The sequence below is a fragment of the Didymella exigua genome (genome assembly GCF_010094145.1).
Source record: "Didymella exigua CBS 183.55 unplaced genomic scaffold M421scaffold_10, whole genome shotgun sequence".
In the NCBI taxonomy this organism is placed as follows: domain Eukaryota; kingdom Fungi; phylum Ascomycota; class Dothideomycetes; order Pleosporales; family Didymellaceae; genus Didymella; species Didymella exigua.
The window spans coordinates 739,715-757,218 of NW_022984784.1; the positions used below are offsets into that span (position 1 = coordinate 739,715).

Genomic DNA, 17,504 nt, shown 5'->3' on the forward strand with positions numbered 1-17,504 from the left:
AAGCGCAGCCTTGATCGCTTCAACGTTACTAAAGCGCTTATTTAGGTCAGGCTGGACTCGCTTTCTCTTCCAGGTAGTAGTAATACTATCTAGTTAATATTTAAGTTGTTTATTTTCAGCTTGGAGCTCGGCTGCTTGAGTATTTGCCTTTGCTATAGCCTTGCCTGCCTTGCTAAGCACTGCCCGAGTGCTCCGTGAGAGAGATTCTGACTGTAGGAGCTGCCAATGAGCCCTATATAGAGCCTGTGCGCTCTGGGGCGTGCTGAGGATCGAATTCAGGAGCTCTGAGTCCTGGGTATCACTTAGTGGTGTTGCTGGACGGCCGGACACTTGGGATGAGAGTAAAACAAGATCTGGGTTATATGGGCAGAGACCTGAGGCTCTCCACCCAGCTCAGATTACTCGCTTAGTTAAGCCTTCCTCTCTTGCCTTGTTGTATAATACAACAAAGCGCTCTTTCTTGATAGGTGCTGCGTTATCAAGGGCACAGGTCTCTGATTGATACTTTGTCTTAACAACAGAGAAAGGAGCAAGATCCAGGGGCTGAAGCACGTGTGAGGCCTGAGGGGGAAGGTAGAGGACCTATATCTTGTTGTCCTTACAGGCCAACATGAAGTTAACAGGGACATAAGAGCCATAGCCGTCTATAAGAAGGAGCCTCTATTAGCCTTAGCAGGGAGTAGTATTGGGGATAAATATACGCTGTAACTACTCTAATTTAATCTGATTTAACATCTATCTATTCTCTAAGGTTGTATATAGCTATTCAGGTACTCCTTAGGCTAGGAACCTTGTAGTTTGTAGATGCTTGCCCCTGAAGATAACAAGGCATTGAAGCTTGACGCCTGTGGCAGATATTGTCTCAATTATCAAGACCCATTCACAATCCTCTAGGGATTTGATATAAGCCTTCTTCCTTGATGAGCTAGCGAGGACTCTGGTATTTGTACATACCCCAAGGCCAACCCCAGTCTCATCCATATTCTATATATCCTTATACTGTATACCTAGCTTAATCCTAGTACGCTCAAATAGCTCAAGAAAGGCATAAATTGTCTTATATTAAGCTCCTAGAGTCCTTGCCGTCTTAATCGTTCGGCCAACTATAGAGGCAACCTGCGGGTTGCGGGCGATAAAATGGGGTACCCATAGTTAACTATGCAGAGTGTGGTCTCTATTTATCTAAAGTATTTGGGAGGCCATTTCTCGTACCCGTGGATAGAATAGGGGCTAAGCACGTTTATCCTCTTCAAGAATCTACTTAACTAAGAAGCGCTCTTGCTCTAGATTCAATTGCTGCTGATTTGAGTGTGCTGACGTGTGAGGTTGACAGCCCTGTAGGCGGCTTTGAAGCGTGGATCGAGGAACTCCGTACGCACAGGCAGCCTGCCGCTGGCTCTTAAAAACACCAGAATTGAGATCACAAAGCGTAGATTGTATAGCAAGCTCACAGGTATCCATTTTAACAAAGTGATTGTGATAATATAGAGCGTCAATTGAAGATGACGCGTGGTGGTGGGGTGGCCGAAAACTATGTGGCCGAGAAGTATACCGGTATGGCCGAGCTTATGCCAGACGACGAAGGTTGTTCTCTGTGTCTAATGCTCTGGCCTTCGTCCAGTTTGCTGGCTCCCGTGGGTATTAGGAAGGCTGAACTTTCTTGAAGTTGTCCATTGGCGTCTTTGCTTGATGCGACTAGACGTGTGACTCACCGAGAGAGGCCCATGGGCTCTGGACTGGTCAGCAGGAGTAGCCATCTATACCTGACGCATCGTGCGACCTACGAGCTTCAGAATTTTTTTTTGTAGCGGCAACATGTCTAAGCATTGTTCCAGTGCAGGTAGAACCCAGGAGCTTTGGCAAATGCCTCCTCGAAGTGCTTCTCGGAGCGCTCCTGGATTTCGGACTTCTCAACGTCGTTCAGGATGCCCGCCGGGAAGATGTTCTTCGCTGCCTGTGCATGCCCTAGAGGCATTGCTGAAGGCTTGTAGACCTCTTCGATCCCAGCATACAATTCAAACGAGTCCACAAATATCTTCATGCAAAAGCGAAGGTTCTAAAGGGCAGTCTCGGCGAGAGCTGCATCTTCCAGATAGCGCGCAGCCTCTAGGAGTACTAAGTGTACGATGGTAGTAGTTATCATGGACAAGAGATTCGTGTCCTTGGGGTTATCAGGTTCTGAAGTAGCGTGTCGCAAGCGCTTCGTTAAAAGGACATTGACATGACAAGTGCACCAGAAGTTCATCATGCAGTCAGTAAGAAACAGATCAATGTTGTCACAGCAAACAGCAGGCGACGCCCATGTTTGGAGCATCCTGTGGGAGCCAGCACTGCCACAGGGGATATGAATGAACGTGACAACATGTCTGGAAGATGTGGTGCAAGGATAGAATAGAAGTTGACAAGTGCAGATCAGTCATTTCTATGATTCTGCTTGATGATTCAAGTTTCGCGCTTTTTACATGCACACACGCTCCCTCACGTGCATCGGGTGTCCCGTGAGGCGGCGACGGGGCACGGTTCTCAGGTCCACCCAGGACACATAAGACAGAAGGTCGGATCAGATCGGGGCGTTCAGAAAATATAACGGAGCGCTACGTGGCGACGAGATGTTGAGAAGAGTTGGAGAAAGCCAAGAAAATAGGTGACTTTAAGAGGTAAGACCACCTTTCCATGTCCAACTCTTGTGCTTCTGTATTGTTTGACGCACGTTAATCGCTGTCTCCTGCGGACACAGTCCCACAGTGTGCTCATGTCTCGGTGTCATGAAGCGTAGCAGTGCTTGTTGGCCTGCTACTCGGAGCAGCGGGCTCTTGGCAGAAACGCCCGCTCTCCAGTGAAGACCTTTTAGAACTGTCCGTTAGGTGGTCACGAAGCAGCGTTGATGAATTGCCAATATTGTAGCTCTCTAGTATGATATTGGTCGCTCTTCGTTTGTCCCGCCTCACATCCTCTCATTCTTTTCAGTCTCCTTCTGACGCTTCTCAATAAGCTTCCTCGCCCGCTCACGTCGCTCCTCACGCAGAGTGATGAAGATCCAGAACCATGTGGACAGCTCAACGAAGCCCCAGCTGAACACTATGCTGTTCTTGAGATAGCTGCCTGGGCTATTCGTGTACGCAATGCCCCTGGCCCCACCAAACATTCCGCCCTCCTTGAACAAGAATGTGTATCCGGTGAGCGCGAACAAGAAGACAAGTCGCACGGGTGTCTGTGCGCCCCAGTATTCGTCGAAGACCTCTTCGGGGAGCGAGGCTGCAGTAAGGTCGTTGATGCCAATGAACGCGAAGAGGATGGCGATGAAGGCTATCGGTGCGGAAGGTGTAGCGAAGTCACGCGGTATGGGCTTCTAAGATCAGCACATTGTTTTGGCCGCTATGAAAGCTAATACATACGAGGTGCATTGATCCGCCCAAGATCATAATAACACTCTGGTTTGCGATGAGCTTTGGGTTCTTGATCAGAAGTGCAGCCAGCGTTAGGTGGAACAGCGCCAAACTGCGGATCATCGCATTTGCCGATATGATAGCCATGGTTGCGAGGGTGAGAGCTTTGTGTGTGGTGTGGTGTGGCTGCGTTAATAGGAGATGTGGTGTTGGTGTTCAAACTACCAAATATCACTTCTAAACTCCGTGCATAACTCCTCGCGCTAAAGCTGATGACGAATAGCACGTTATCATCTGTCCATCAACATGGAACCTTCGGACTCGAACATCGGCATCTTTTTGTCCAAGAGAAATAATCATGGAGAAAGACTACAAGCTTCTCAAGTCAGAGACAATGCCTCTGAAGGAGCATGATGATGCCCCTCAACGGCGACCAAAACGGTCGAATCACGCAATCGTTGCTGCGCTCCTCTTCTTCGTTGCTACTTTCTGGTTTACAACCACCGCTCCTGGCTTCACGATAGGGCGCCATGGCTATGGCCACAAGCTCACAGTTGAGCAAAGAGCCGCTATAATATTAAAGAAGCACCCGCTCATTGGTCAGTAGTGTCGTGCGGTATCTCTGCTTTGATTACTGATGGTTTGCAGATGGCCACAACGACTTGATGATTTTCATTCGTGGAAAGTACAAGAACCACATCTATAACAATGAGTTCCAAGAGAAGTTTGAGAACGGAGGTCTCGCGCAGCATGTAGACATCCCTCGGTTAGAGAAGGGATTGCAAGGCGGCGCTTTCTGGAGTGCTTTCTACGTATGCCCAACGGGAGAGAACACTACAGACTTCTCGGATGAAAGGTACTCCAGCAGTAAGTTGGGTTCAGCAGCTCTTAAGAACAGATTACTAAATCTAGCAGTCGTAAAGGCCACACTTGAGCAACTTGACTTGTACAGGCGTCTTGGAGAAAGCTACCCAAAGTACTTCGCTTCCTCATCAAACAGTCACGAAGCAGCCAAGGCATTTGAGGACGGTCGCCTTATCTCACCTGCCGCTATCGAGGGCCTGCACCAGATCGGCAACTCGGTATCGAATCTGCGCTTGTACCACCAACTTGGAGTCCGCTATGCAACCCTTACCTGGAACTGTCACAACAAGTACGCAGATGCTGCTTTGGAAACAAAGTACAACTCCGACGCTCGCATTGCGACTCCGTACTGGAAAGGCCTTAGCCCTGCGGGACGTGACCTTGTCAAGGAGATGAATCGTCTCGGTATGCTCGTCGATCTTGCTCATGTCAGTACAGACACTATGAGGGATGTTCTTGTCGGCAGGGAAGACGAAGATTGGAAAGGCAGTCTTGCGCCGCCGATCTTCAGCCACAGCTCGGCCTACGCGGTTTGCCCTCATCCTCGTAACGTCCCAGACGACATACTTCATCTCGTGAAGCAGCGCAATTCTGTCGTGATGATCAACTTCAACCCAGATTTCATCTCCTGCGTTTCCGGCAATTCGTTATCTGGTCTTCCCGAGACTGTACCCGCAAACGCTACGCTGAACCAAGTTGTTCGTCACATCAAGCACATTGGCGAGCTCATTGGGTACGAGCATGTTGGCATTGGTACAGATTACGACGGCATCGGAGCCACGCCTGCTGGACTCGAGGATGTCTCAAAATTCCCAGATCTGATTACTGAGCTCCTGCGACAAGGTATCAGCGACAAAGATGCTGCTAAGATCGCAGGCGGGAATGTTCTGCGAGTGTGGAAGGAGGCCGATGCAGTTGCCAGGAGGCTGCAGAAGCATACGAAACCGTTAGAGGACGATATTAAAGACCCGTGGTAATGAAATCTTGCATTGCATGCGCCACACGAATCTGTTTGATCTCGCGATCCTGCTGTGGCTGGGTCCGCAAGGCTGCATATGGGTCTCCGCATCACACCACCGCCCGTCAGCCCAGATCTTGACGGGTCGTACCTTGCTAAAATGAATACATGCTACGACTTATGTAATCTCTCCGAGGATTAGGCTATATAGACCACTCACTCATCAATTAACGAGAGTTTTCAATTGCAACGACCCCGCTCACCAGACGTTGAGACCCGTGACTTCCGCTTTCATACACTAGACACACAGCTTTCACGTGTCAACGGCTCACGTCCCAACATCACCACCAGACCATCATGCAGCAAGAGCACAGTAATCAGTCGAACATGGCAAGACAAAAACTCAAAACCAGCATTGCAATTGTTGGCTGCGGTGATGTAGGCGCCACGCTCGCGTACACCCTCATCCTCCAGCCCATCTGCAGCGAAGTGATCCTGGTCGACCCCAAGAAAGAGCTATTGGAGGCACAAGTACGAGACTTGGGAGATGCCACATACCGCGGTGGAAGTGGCGTAAAGGTGCGCGCTGGCGACCACAAGGACGCCGGACAAGCAGACATCGTCGTAATCACGGCTGGCGCAAAACAGAAAACAGGTAAATCCACTCACAATCTGGAGCACATCGATCAACCCTTACGATGATCAGGTGAATCGCGCCTCTCCCTCTTATCCCGGAACCTGCACATTCTCTCCTCAATTTTCAGCGCCATGTCGCCCATCAGCCCACACACCATCCTGCTCCTCGTCGCCAACCCCGTGGACATTCTGACCTACTTCGCACGCAAGCTCTCCGGGCTTCCGGAATCTCAGGTCCTCGGGACCGGAACCTCGCTCGATTCCGCACGCCTGCGCGGCATTCTAGCCCAGAAGACTGAAGTAGCGCCGAACAGCATCGACGCGTATGTACTCGGCGAGCATGGAGACAGTCAGTTCATCGCGTGGAGTAGCGCTCATGTGGGGACGACACCGCTTAAGCTTGTCTTGGGGGAGAAGTTGGACGAGGCGTTTAAGGCGGAGATCGCGAATTATACGAAGGGCGCTGCGGGGAGCATCATTGCTGCGAAGGTATGCGATTCTCTTTTCTGACGAGACAACAAAAGATACCAGCAGTACTGACATACACCAGGGGTGTACCGCATATGGTATTGGAAACATAGCAGCCTCGATCTGCAAGTATATTCTCTTTGACTCGCGCTCTGTGCGCCCTCTGTCTTTCTATCAGCCTGAGCTGGGCTGCTGCTTGAGCATGCCGGCTATCGTGGGTCGCAAGGGCATCATCAAAGCTATGCCCACGGATCTGGACGAACATGAGCAGGCGGAGCTCAAGAAATGTGCGCATGGGTTGCGAGGCGTCATCGAGGGTGCGGAGAAGGAGCTCGCAGCCGACCAGGAGCTGAAGAAGGCGTTGGAGGAAGACAAGGGTGCTTAAACAGATACCGCAGAGCGAAGATTTCGACGACAAGCCACGGGTTCTTAACCCCTTGGAGGCAATCGGTGTTCATCTGAGGCGCTTCTGCAATCAAGCAATAGTTGTGTAGACTACAATGAGAAATCGTCGAGTACAGTGCTCCAAAGTCTTGGTTGAATCGCAAAGCGACACTATGCTCAATTCCTATCCCAAACGCCAGCATATCCAAAGTAATTCGTAACAAACACAACCAGCTATGCCCTAACCTCCACGCTCCCTAGCTCAATACCCTCAATGAGCGGTATCGCCGGGACTGCAAGATCACTCGGGACAGTCGCCTCCTGCTTAGGACTCGCCTCCGCACTCGTGTACGCACTATCCTTCCTCTCAAGCTCAAGCTCCTTGTCAATGATATGCTGATACTCGTGCCTCCACTCGCACAACATGCCGCTCGTAACATTACTCCCACCGCACAAGACGATCACAACCTTGTCATCGGGCTTGACCGGGCGCCCAAGCGCTTTCTCCAGGCGGCCGTCGTAGCACAACGCCACGTTGACGCCGCATGCTAGCTCGACCATCATGCGCTCATCGTCGGCGAGGCGCCAGCACCCCATTGCTGCGACGCCGTCGGGAAGGACGACGGAACGTACGTTAGGGCGCTGGGAGTACTTGAACGTTTGATCTGTGACGCGGACACATCCGAGCGATGTCGCTTTAGATGTGATTTTAGGCATAGTTACAAGTTGCTTTGCGCTGAGGGAGGCGGCGAGAGATTCAGCGCCGGCGGTCTCGACCGCGAGGATCGTGGGTGTGGTCAGATTCATGCTGTCCATGGCTTGGCAGATGCCGTTCATCAAGCCGCCACCGCCGATGGAACAGATGATGACGTCTGGTGCATCGCCAGCTGGCATCTGCTCTGCAATCTCGTACATCAATGAGGAGTTGCCGGTCCATATGTCGGGGTGGTCGAAAGGAGGGCAGTATATGGTTGCGCCTTCGTACTGGTCATGTTGTCAGTAGGGGTCTATGATGGGGAGGGCTAGGAAGACATACATATGGCATGACGTATTCCCGGAGGTAGTTGTCGGCATCCTTCCAGGCGTTACCGTGAGATATCACGTCGTAGGCACCTGCTGCGCGGAGCTTGGTGACCATCAAGGCGGATGTGGCTGTGGGAACGACAACAGTGCAGTTCAGGTTCAGGGCACGGGCAGAGTGAACGGCAGCGAGACCTGCATTTCCACCACTGGATGCGAAGATATGAGGTTGAGAGCCGGCAGGAAGCTCTTCGAGACGGCGGAGGATGTAATTGCCAATACCTCTGTCATATCGTTAGATGGGCTATCGATGATACTATCGGTGGAAGGAAGCTTACCGTGACTTGAACGATCCGGATGGCTGTAAGTTCTCCAGCTTGAGGAAGATTCTGCTTCTACGATTTAGAACTCTCTTTACATAACAACATGGCGATCATCGTTGCGGTAGTACGACATAGGGAAGGTAGGAGAAGTGTGACCGTACCATCCCGCTGCCTCAGAGAGAGCGTAAGACTCCCTCAAGGGTGTCTCAACCCATGGGTTTGTTTGTTGTGGCTCGGACGCAGGCTTACTCTTGATTGCCATGTTGATATCCTTCGATGTGTGGTTAAGCTGAAGAAAGGACATGATGATGAAGACGTGATGAAGGGTACTATTACGACCGGCGAAGACCTGATAAGAAGGGACACTTTAAGTCGACTTGATAACAATATATACATACCCCGGGTCCGACCACCACAGAGGAAATGCTTATCGCTCCGCACGATCCCGCCATGTTCGAGTTTCCCGTCGGATATAGTTGGCATGAACACCGCAATGGTTTTGTCGATTACCCTATAACTTCCAGAAATTACCCTATAGATTCTCGATAAGGCTTGAGCCGCTAAGGTGCGACCGAGAATGACACGAGAAGGCACCCCGTGATTCGGGAATGCGACCGGTGGACTCTGTTCCCTAAAGCGGCTATCAACGGCGGAGCTAAATCGGGTGTTCTGCCAGGGACAGTGCCAGCTCTCGGCATATTGTGCCCTATCAATGCAACGCGTTTGCATCAGCGCTTGAGTGTAAGGAGAAGGTTGGTCCATTATTGTTCGAGAAAGTGTCGGAGCGGTGAGCAGAAATCTGGGGTGTCGTCGATAAGTTGCGGGGTCGTGAGGACCGCAATGGCGAGCTCTTGCAGCCGCACGTCAGCAATGCCATCGCGATCCAGACTACTCGATGGCTAACACTGCATTCGTCATGGGCAGGACATCCTGGTAGCTCTGGCATGTGTGCACTTTGCAGATCATGCGGCTTCGCACGTGTTGTGGCAGTCTGTGGGCTGCCTCTGGATCCGGCACCCCGACCGGAACATTAGATGTAGATTGATAGCTTATCGCACGACAATCCGCGGCAACGATGTCTTCCCGCGGGAGCGTGCGGTGCAACGGTCTCGCTCGCTTGCTCGCGCAAGACTCAAGCTGCGACCTCAGGCTGCCTCAGCAGACCCTTTCTGTAGTTCCAGTAGTTGGCCCGGATAGGGTCGTATCTAGTCGCCAACAGGTCCAAGGCTTTCTCTGCGGACTCCTTGTTGTTCTCCTCCTCCGCATAGATGTCAGCCAGCAGGTCGAGTGCGTGACTGGAGTAAACGTCGTCTGGCGACTGGATATCGGCGAACTCGGCTGCGAAGCTCTTGACGGTCGACTTTGGCAGCTGAGCAGCGCGCAGGATACCCGCAAGGTAGTTCCATGGGCTCTGGTTCTGTGGGGCTTTGCGGATGGCTTTCTTGGTGTACCTGGACCCTGATCAGTACAGACAGGCGACTACAACGCGTTTCAAGACATACTCAATCTCCTGCTTAGTTAAGTCCTCGCTCGGAGTCTTGCCATCACGACCGCCAATGACCAGGTAGTAGCGGTGGTTCCAGGCCGAGTTGTTCCTGACGTCTGCATCGATCATGCTCTCGGTCCACTGCAGCTCCTCGGGCTTGTCGAACAGGTCGAAGCGCTTGACCAGCCACTGCCTGTAGCTCCACACATGGTAGTTCTTCTCGTCCTTCTCAAGCATCTGGCTGACGAACTCGGCCTCTCCCTCGGGCGAACCGAGCGCATCGATGATGGTCTGGCGGTGGTGCCATATCTGGTAGTTCTTGAGGTGCTTGAGCGCGGTCGGATTGAGCCACTTGATCTCGTCTTCCAGCGGCTTGTCGAGCTCGGATATGGCCTTCGCGCGGTATAACCTGTGGCTGTCAGACCGCGTGCTCAAAAGTTCAAAGTCCAGAAGGCGCAACGCACCAGACTGTGTAGTGCGCAGGGTTCATGTTGATGATGTGCTCTGTGAGGCCCAGCACCCGCTCGCTGAACTCGTTGTTGGCCATGACTGCGCGCAAGTAGCCCATGGCCTCGCTGTATTCCTCCGTGTAAGCGATGGCGGCCAGCGGGTGCATTCCGCCGTCATCCTGCGGAAGAGGCTCGACGTCCTTCCAGGCCTCGTCGTCGTGGTAGAACTTTGGTGGCGGCATTCTTCTTTGCGGCGCGTGTGTATACGTGAGTCCGTAGCGCAGCCGGAGCAGGATGACGCGTAGAAAGTGGAAGGGCGACAGAAAGACGTTGGCGATGAAGCGGCGAATCAACTGCAGGGACATGGTGGGGGCGCGTGGGAGGAGCTAGGTACTTGACATCCCTGCGCGGGCACTATCCCTCTTTCATACCTTTACAGAACAATGCTAAGGCGTTTGCGCGAGTCTGACTATCGATTGCATTTTCGTGACATGATCCTTCGCTTCAAGACTGATTGCAGCATGGCAGCCCTTCTCATGCACCATTCAGCGCCTCGTACCAGAGTTGGTGTACCAACAACACCCCAAACATGACGATATCGCTGAGACAACGGATAGCCAGGCAGTTTGTCCAATCGATATACAAATGACGATACAAACAGATGATACAAACAATCAAGATCATTGACGACACGGATAGATCATGTTCGAGTCCTCTCTGTGGGCGCAACACTGCACAGCCCTATCGCGATCAGCGTCGAGACACTTTACTTTCAGCTTCAGAACCTTTTCGGCCCCTCGTGCAGCTCTGGCTGAGAATATGGCTGCCGAACCCCAGCTTCCAGACCGCCCAAGCGGCAACTTACTTATCACCAGGGCGCCCTTTTGTTCCTCCTTTGTTCCTCGTCGCCGTCAGTCTTCAAGACATTTCGACCTTGGTGTTGTTCATCATCTAGCCATCGGCGCCTCCACACCTAAATTCACCAGCTCCAAATCCAGCAATGAGCGCTGAATGGCCATGCACCAATTTCTCGTTCCAGCCAATGAAATCGCTCATCCACCTCGTGTGATGAACATCTCTATATCAATACCCCTGGGTCGCTGACTTTGAATCGCCCACCGCCAGCATGAGTTTCTTCGATTTCGCAGACCTCCCCCGGTCACACTTCGTCCTTGACTCAAACCCACGATACCGGGGTCTGAGCTATAATTGCAGTCATATTCCTTCAGTCCCCGTCTCTCGGCCAGCACCACCACGACGCGACTCAGCCATCGTCACAAGTGCACAGTCTACCAAGTCCCACACTGCACTTTTGTCCCGCACCACGAGATGCGGCACTATGGATGTTAAACTTGAGCCCTTCACCACCTCCGACATCCCCTCCGCCATCGTCCTGCATTCCCGCATCACTGGCGACTCCGCGTCCGCCCGCGAAGCTCGCGAATACAAATGACAGCTCGCAGTCGTAAACCCGCACGCGAAGATTGTCAAAGCGACTCTCAATGGGGAATTGACCGGAGCAGCTGGATTTCTAACCCACCAAACGCTAGGCCTGCAATGGACGAGTCCCGAGCGCAAGGCATCGGTGGGGAGTGTGGAGAAGGAGTTGGAGCAAAGGTTGGAGGAGGCGAGGGAGCAGGTGTTGCGTGGGGACTACGATCTGTGGCGTATGTATTCAGCGTGTGAGTCTGTGCGATAGGTTACCGACTTACTTCAGACATCTACTTGAGTTTTCTGGCCCCCGAACATCAGGATACGTCTGCTTGGAGCGATATGATTACACGGGGTCTGGCGCGGGCAGACGAGGCTGAGAAGCACGTCTTTTTACAGGGGAGTGCTTCTCAGAAAGACATGTATGAAAACCTGGGCTTCCAGACGAAGACGAATGTGCCCACACCACAGGGAGATAGATATCTGATGTCGAGGCGAGCATGAGTGAGTCTGGAGCAATTCAACACACTACTGGCACCCACGAGGATGCGTGTTCGCTGTCAATCCAATCACGAGACCTTGTGTCAGTCTGGAGGCCTTCAGGAGTGTATCAAGCAGATAGGGATTTTGCAATTCTCGTCACCTGCTTGTAGAAATCCGCACATCGGACGTTTGAAGACAGGGATACACCAACAGAGCATAGCATGAAAGAAGTTAGGGTATACATATGTACAAGTGTGGACATCTACAGCCATGCATCAGCAAGCCATCACAATGCTGTGCGTAGTCCTGCTGGCTACGATGCCACTTCATCAACAGGTCGTCCACTAAGATCCCTGAAAGACCTCAAGCTAAGGAGGACTCCTTCAGTTCGTACTCTCGCGCATCCTGGAACAAGTCGATGATGCAACTAGCGGACCATGACTGTGTAGGGCACGAATCGCCACAGAACTCGCCGTTCTTCTGCGTCAATTCGGTAAGGCCAGCCCAAGGGCTCTCCTGAATGGCCTTCATGCAGCCAGCAAGGCGGCGAGTTACCTGCTGGTAGCTCTCAACGCGCTCTGCAGCCGTCTTGCGACGCTTAAGATCGAACTTGAGCATGGCGCGGAGGAAGAAGCCCGTTGGCCAAACCCATTCAGGGCCCTGGTGGTAGTTCCGGCCCTTCGAAGTGTGGAAGTCGGTAGAATCTTCGCTGTTGATGTAGTACCCGCGGTAATTAAGATCGCTGGGATCAAGCGTCTTCATACCCTGTGGTCCAAGAAGGATGCGGTCGGCCATCTGCAGAGCGTAGAGGGCATGCTCAGGATCGAACAGATCTGGGGCCACGGACATAGCAACAGGGAAGTTGGGGCGTAGCTGGTAATCCTCATACTCCTTGCCTGATCGGTACAGATCCTTGTAGATACCCCGGCGGTTGATGATGCTGGGGTTGACGTCGTACTTGCTGTCTTCCTCTGGGGTACGAGGAACGTAGAAGGTACGCTCAAAGTTTGCCTTGATCTTGTCTGCCCAGGCCTTGTAGCTGATGGTGTGCTTGCCATCTGGCAGCGTAACACCCTCGTACTTGAAGTCGCCTTGCTCGTACAGATCGGCGCACCAGCGGACGGTGCTGTAGAGCATACCAATCATTTCGATGGGTGCACCGTCACGGGGAGTGCCGGGGACACCCTTGCTGCCAGCCTTCTCGCTCTCACCCATCTTGTCCATCCAGGTACCGCAGTTGAACTGGTTGCCACCGAAGATCAGTCCAGTTTCGAAGTCAGTCCAGATCTTGATGTTGAACCCTTCAGACTTCATCTGGCTATCGATGTTTGGCCCAGCATCGTATTCGCGGAATTCTATGCCCGAAGCGTGTCGCTGCAGCGCTTCCTGAATGACGTCCTCGATCGTGGAGGACACGGAGTAAGCCCGCTTATCGTTGTGAGGGAACCAGGTGTCGTCATAGGGCAAGAAGCGTCGCTTGGCCTTCAGCTGGAGCATATCGAGACCCTTCGGGACGATCTTGCAGTAGTCCTGGATGTTCTGGAGGAACCACCATACCGAGTCGCGAGAGTTGTAACGGGGAAGCTTGCCGCCGCTTAGTAAATTAGGGACCATGCCGTGCTTCAGCACGCTGGCAAAGGCCAGGATGTGCTCTCTTGCGTCTAGTCGAAGTCAGTCAAAGTTGGCCCTGGAGGTAGTCAGGGTATTCTTACCTTCGTATCGTCCCGTGCCCATGTACAGTCCGCGAGCAGAAATTGTGATATCGCGGCCCCAGCAACTGTCGCAGTTAGTCAAAGTGTACAGTGCCCTGGAGGTATTCAACTTACCGAGCCCAATCGTAGGCGAAGTGAGGAAGACCTGCAGCCATGCTGGGTACGGTCTTGTCCGGCCACAGCGAGGCGCTGTTCATGTAGCCCGTAACCTGAATGCTGACAAGGGCGAGGCTCTTCAGGAACTGCTGGCCATTGCGGACGTTGTCACCCATGAGCTCGATGGATCGATCAACCGCAGCATTGTAGGCTGTTTGGATGACCAAAGCGAAGTAACGAGGGAGCAGGAAGTTGGGCAGCTTGCGAATGGCGTCGCATCTCTCCTTGAGCCACTTAGCAGGGCCTCTGATCCTGTGGTATCGGCGCTTCTCCGACATGCGTTCGAGGCGACCGACGCAGTAGTCGAGCGCCCACTGGCCCTCTCGCAGATGGTTGCAAAGAGGGTGGCCGAGGTTGTTATCATTCACGACGTCGCGAAGGACACTCCACCAGCCTTGAAGACCGGCGTACACGAGGCTGCCGTGCCCTGGTACGTTGTATGCGCCGTCCTTTTCGTCTGTGGCGTCGCGCTCTTCGGGGTCACATCGGTACAAGATGTAGTTCAAGTCGGTCAGGTTCACATCGCTGAATGCAGCCCGTGCGCCGCTTGTGACGTACTTGTCGAGACCATCAGCGTGCTCAGCAGCGGGCACCCATGTCTCGAACAGAGCAATACTGCCAGGGGGGAATTTGTCGGGAATACTGATGGTGGTCGAGTCGCCAACAGGTTCGACTATGACACCCTTGAGGTCATGCGTCTGTGCAGGTAGACCACGGAGTGTAGTCTTATCGCCGATGATCCGAGCGCGTGTTTCAGGACTGTTATCGACCTCCAGGTTCCAGCTGCCGATGAGCTTCGCCTTCGTGCCAGGGAGCTTGGTCTGGCCAAAGCCGCCGTTGCCGTTGCCGTATCCAGGGAAGGCTGTGTGGGCGATCAAGAAGTACCCCTTACGGGTGTGAGGGTTGACCCGATGAACAGTGATGTACTCCTGTTCGTGATGGATATACGTCTCGCTGTAATCTTCCTTACCCATCTTGCAGTGAATGTCGTTGATAATCTTCCTGACACCTCCGATGCCACCCTCGCCGGCCTGTGCTTTGATGAGGCCTCCTGTCGAGCTGGCTGACGAGTAGAGCCTCTTCTCGTGAACGAGTTCGATGAGCTCTGGGTAGACCTCGTCGTAGCCGAAGACACTGCCAGTAGCACACGAGCACATGGCAACCAGAGCAGCCTGCGGAAGGGTGTCGCGAGCATCTCGCTTCTGGGCGGGGGTCTCGTTGTCGTGCGTACAGTCCATGAAAAGAGCATGCACAGGACTGCGCTTGATCTTCTTGATACTTGCGTGGCGGTTGGATGAGTCGGTTGTACCGTTCGCTTGTTCAGCGTTGAGCACTTCGTCAGTCTCGAAGCTGCCGATCGGGACGCCACCGTGTCGATGGACGAGTCGACTCAGCTCCTGGGTGCTCCAAGCTTGCATTCCTTCGCGGATCAGACAGGAAATGCCGAGGCGCATGACGAACTTGAAGTCCATCTCTTCAGAGCCGGAGAACAGCTCAGCAACAACGAAAAGGTTTGGGTTAACCTCTCGTGCTTGGTCGAGCATGTACTCAGCCAGATGAATAGGAGTCGAGTGACAGTTGTCGATGCGGAAGCCTTGGAAGTACTTGGCCATCAGACGCGTATACTTGGCCATGTGTTCCCAGAGGAAAGGGTTGTCCTCAGGGCCACTACCGTATCGAAGTTTGACGCAGTCGCCCCAGACTATGACTTCTCTCCTGAGGTACGCACGCGACTTGGGACCAGCGTTGTCTCTCATAGCATCGGCAGCCCATACCCATCCATTGTTGACGAGTGCGAGCGCATCTGGGTTGTGCTTCTTGGTGGTCTCGTTCAATGGCAGGCGGGTGAAGTAAGGCTCGATAAGTGGGCTGGCTTCTGTGATTTCGCCCAGCTTTGGGCCGTGGTCGTCCAACCGGACGTACTTGATCCGGTTGAAAAGCTGCTCCATGATCTCGGCCTGGTCGCCATCGTACTCACGGTAGAATGGTAGGTTGACCTCGTTGCAGATGCTAGTGATGGCGTCACGAGCTGCCTCAGCATTGGGTGTGCTGCCAGTACGACTGTCGTAACGGCCAAAGAGCGCGCAAAGGAGACTTGCACCTACTGCGGGATCGATGCGACGACGGAACCGTTCGCCCATCCTGTCACCGCCCTGCAGGGCATGATCGACCAGCCAATCGGCCTTCTGCTTGAGGGGCCAGCCCTTGACTGCCTCCAGGCCTCGCAGACCAGCATCACTAAAGCTGTCGTCGATGAACTTGGCCTGGCCAGCAATCCACTTTTCGACGATGGCATTGGCGCTCTTTTCTGCGTCAATAACGTAGAACTCCCATAGCTTGCACTTGCTCAAGACTATGGACTTGATGGCTTCCATCACTTTGAGGAGATCGTCTGTGTTGCGGAACTTCGTGGGAAGGCCATGCGCCTTGAGCTCCTTGCTGAACTTGAGAAGCGCAGTGTCGAGAACCAGCGCAGATTGCAACCAGGGTGCAGTGTCGACGTTGTATCCGGCTTCAGGATGCGACTCAAGCCACTTGCTATTGTTGGCGGTGTGGTTCCAGACGACATCCGTCATACTAAGAAGGTTGTACTCTGACTGCATCTTTTTGACCATGCGGGCAACATCCTTCTCGCCGTTGGGGAAGGCGACCGAGTCGAACGCAAGCTGGTCGTAGATACTGTAGGGTGAATTGGAGCTTCCTCGAATCATGAGAGGAGTGAAGTGAACCATGTTGTACCCACGCTGGCTGATGCCTCGGAGGTGGTTGTCCCAGTCGCCAGGGTACTTGCCCATGAACTTTGAGAGGACGGAGAACAATGAGACAGCCTCAATGGGCAGCTGCTGGCCCTGGAGGGTGAGGCGCGGACACACATCGATGTAGTACGTGGGCGTCCGTGTGGGTTCAGGCGTGGCAACCTCTGTGAAGGACCACTGAGGTAGGGGTGTGTAAGTAGTGTAGAATGAGTACGCATTGGCCTCGTGAATGGGGATGTCGATCTCGGTGATTCCATTGAAGTCTGGCTTGAGCCTGGAGTTGGTCAGCACATGGAGGTGTACGTCGAGTCTCGGTTACGCTTACTTGTACTCGCGGTAATGGCCGCGGCTGAATTTCTCACCTTTCGGTGGGATATTCACCCAAAGACTGCCTTCACGACATATCGAGCTCGTGCCCTGAATCTGGAAGCGCACGCAGTAGGCTGGGTCACAGGGTGGTGGTAGGTAGATGTAGGTGCCGGGCACGTCAGGCGCACCGGCGTCGGTCAGGGGCAGCAGGTAGACGGCTTGTGACATGGCTGAGGTTACGAGGTATCCTGCAGGTAGTCAGCAGAAGTTCAGACGCGCAATTGGGGGCGATGTACTTGTCAGGACTAGTGAATATTGCAGAGGTCTGGAGTATTTCCTGTGATAGTAATGCGTTAATGTTGAGGGTGATGTGGAGGAGGAATGGTTGTGATCTGGGTTCCGATCGAGGTAAACAACGCGCTGAGGACCTCCTGCCCTCTGTATGAGAAAGAAAGCACGAGAGACGCGGGCGTGTGCGATCAGCAGGCACCCAGGCCAGAGCCGCAAGCGCAGCCGGACGTCATTCGCGTGGGGCTCCCGCTCAACAACACCAGTTTCCCGGGCTAACGCCCATGGGGAGCAGCCGGCCAATAGATATCCCTGCAGCTAAGCTGCATTCAAGCCCTCCAATGCACCAAAACTTGTTAAACCTCGGGGGATCGTTTCATTGCTCACCGCTCAGC

General features: G+C 53.3%; 7 protein-coding genes across 7 annotated transcripts; 2 read left to right on the top strand and 5 right to left on the bottom strand.

The window, feature by feature from the left end:
• Positions 1-1,131: 1,131 nt before the first annotated feature.
• Positions 1,132-1,515, bottom strand: M421DRAFT_419580 (uncharacterized protein; the record flags this gene model as incomplete). The annotated part of the gene is made up of 1 exon (XM_033592168.1): positions 1,132-1,515. A coding segment is annotated over exon 1 (200 nt), but the record flags the coding sequence as incomplete, so codon positions are not given.
• A 1,334-nt stretch (positions 1,516-2,849) lies between these two features.
• Positions 2,850-3,598, bottom strand: M421DRAFT_129896 (uncharacterized protein). Its single transcript, XM_033587372.1, has 2 exons — positions 3,396-3,598; positions 2,850-3,346 (listed from the first exon to the last, which is right to left on the bottom strand). Exons 1-2 carry the CDS (start codon positions 3,531-3,533, stop codon positions 2,945-2,947), a joined length of 540 nt encoding a protein of 179 aa, XP_033450047.1. The 5' UTR covers positions 3,534-3,598; the 3' UTR covers positions 2,850-2,944.
• Positions 3,599-3,780: 182 nt separating this feature from the next.
• M421DRAFT_100250 (dipeptidase 1 precursor) lies at positions 3,781-5,227 on the top strand (the record flags this gene model as incomplete). The annotated part of the gene is made up of 3 exons (XM_033586495.1): positions 3,781-3,985; positions 4,035-4,253; positions 4,302-5,227. The coding sequence occupies 3 exons, from the start codon at positions 3,781-3,783 to the stop codon at positions 5,225-5,227; spliced, it is 1,350 nt and encodes a 449-aa protein (XP_033450048.1).
• A 368-nt stretch (positions 5,228-5,595) lies between these two features.
• M421DRAFT_60142 (L-lactate dehydrogenase A) lies at positions 5,596-6,697 on the top strand (the record flags this gene model as incomplete). Its single annotated transcript, XM_033595751.1, has 3 exons — positions 5,596-5,863; positions 5,915-6,333; positions 6,395-6,697. 3 exons carry the CDS (start codon positions 5,596-5,598, stop codon positions 6,695-6,697), a joined length of 990 nt encoding a protein of 329 aa, XP_033450049.1.
• Positions 6,698-6,930: 233 nt separating this feature from the next.
• On the bottom strand, positions 6,931-8,301 carry M421DRAFT_60634 (tryptophan synthase beta subunit-like PLP-dependent enzyme; the record flags this gene model as incomplete). The annotated part of the gene is made up of 4 exons (XM_033595801.1): positions 6,931-7,680; positions 7,733-8,000; positions 8,055-8,108; positions 8,201-8,301. The coding sequence occupies 4 exons, from the start codon at positions 8,299-8,301 to the stop codon at positions 6,931-6,933; spliced, it is 1,173 nt and encodes a 390-aa protein (XP_033450050.1).
• An 870-nt stretch (positions 8,302-9,171) lies between these two features.
• On the bottom strand, positions 9,172-10,339 carry M421DRAFT_100253 (protein prenylyltransferase; the record flags this gene model as incomplete). The annotated part of the gene is made up of 3 exons (XM_033586496.1): positions 9,172-9,490; positions 9,542-9,934; positions 9,990-10,339. The coding sequence occupies 3 exons, from the start codon at positions 10,337-10,339 to the stop codon at positions 9,172-9,174; spliced, it is 1,062 nt and encodes a 353-aa protein (XP_033450051.1).
• Positions 10,340-12,182: 1,843 nt separating this feature from the next.
• M421DRAFT_130020 (glycoside hydrolase family 133 protein) lies at positions 12,183-17,351 on the bottom strand. Its single transcript, XM_033587375.1, has 5 exons — positions 17,118-17,351; positions 16,838-17,069; positions 13,715-16,786; positions 13,601-13,665; positions 12,183-13,549 (listed from the first exon to the last, which is right to left on the bottom strand). The coding sequence occupies exons 2-5, from the start codon at positions 17,047-17,049 to the stop codon at positions 12,252-12,254; spliced, it is 4,647 nt and encodes a 1,548-aa protein (XP_033450052.1). The 5' UTR covers positions 17,050-17,069; positions 17,118-17,351; the 3' UTR covers positions 12,183-12,251.
• Between the last annotated feature and the right edge of the window lie 153 nt (positions 17,352-17,504).

What these genes read in the sequence shown, in the direction of transcription:
- M421DRAFT_129896 (XM_033587372.1), bottom strand. Translation starts at nt 3,533, where the DNA reads ATGGCTATCATATCGGCAAATGCGATGATCCGCAGTTTGGCGCTGTTC. An exon ending in TGGGCGGATCAATGCACCTC is followed by an intron (nt 3,347 to 3,395) that starts GTATGTATTAGC and finishes TGATCTTAGAAG; the next exon opens with CCCATACCGCGTGACTTCGC.
- M421DRAFT_130020 (XM_033587375.1), bottom strand. Translation starts at nt 17,049, where the DNA reads ATGTCACAAGCCGTCTACCTGCTGCCCCTGACCGACGCCGGTGCGCCT. An exon ending in TTCGCCTACGATTGGGCTCG is followed by an intron (nt 13,666 to 13,714) that starts GTAAGTTGAATA and finishes TAACTGCGACAG; the next exon opens with TTGCTGGGGCCGCGATATCA. An exon ending in GGGCACGGGACGATACGAAG is followed by an intron (nt 13,550 to 13,600) that starts GTAAGAATACCC and finishes GACTTCGACTAG; the next exon opens with ACGCAAGAGAGCACATCCTG.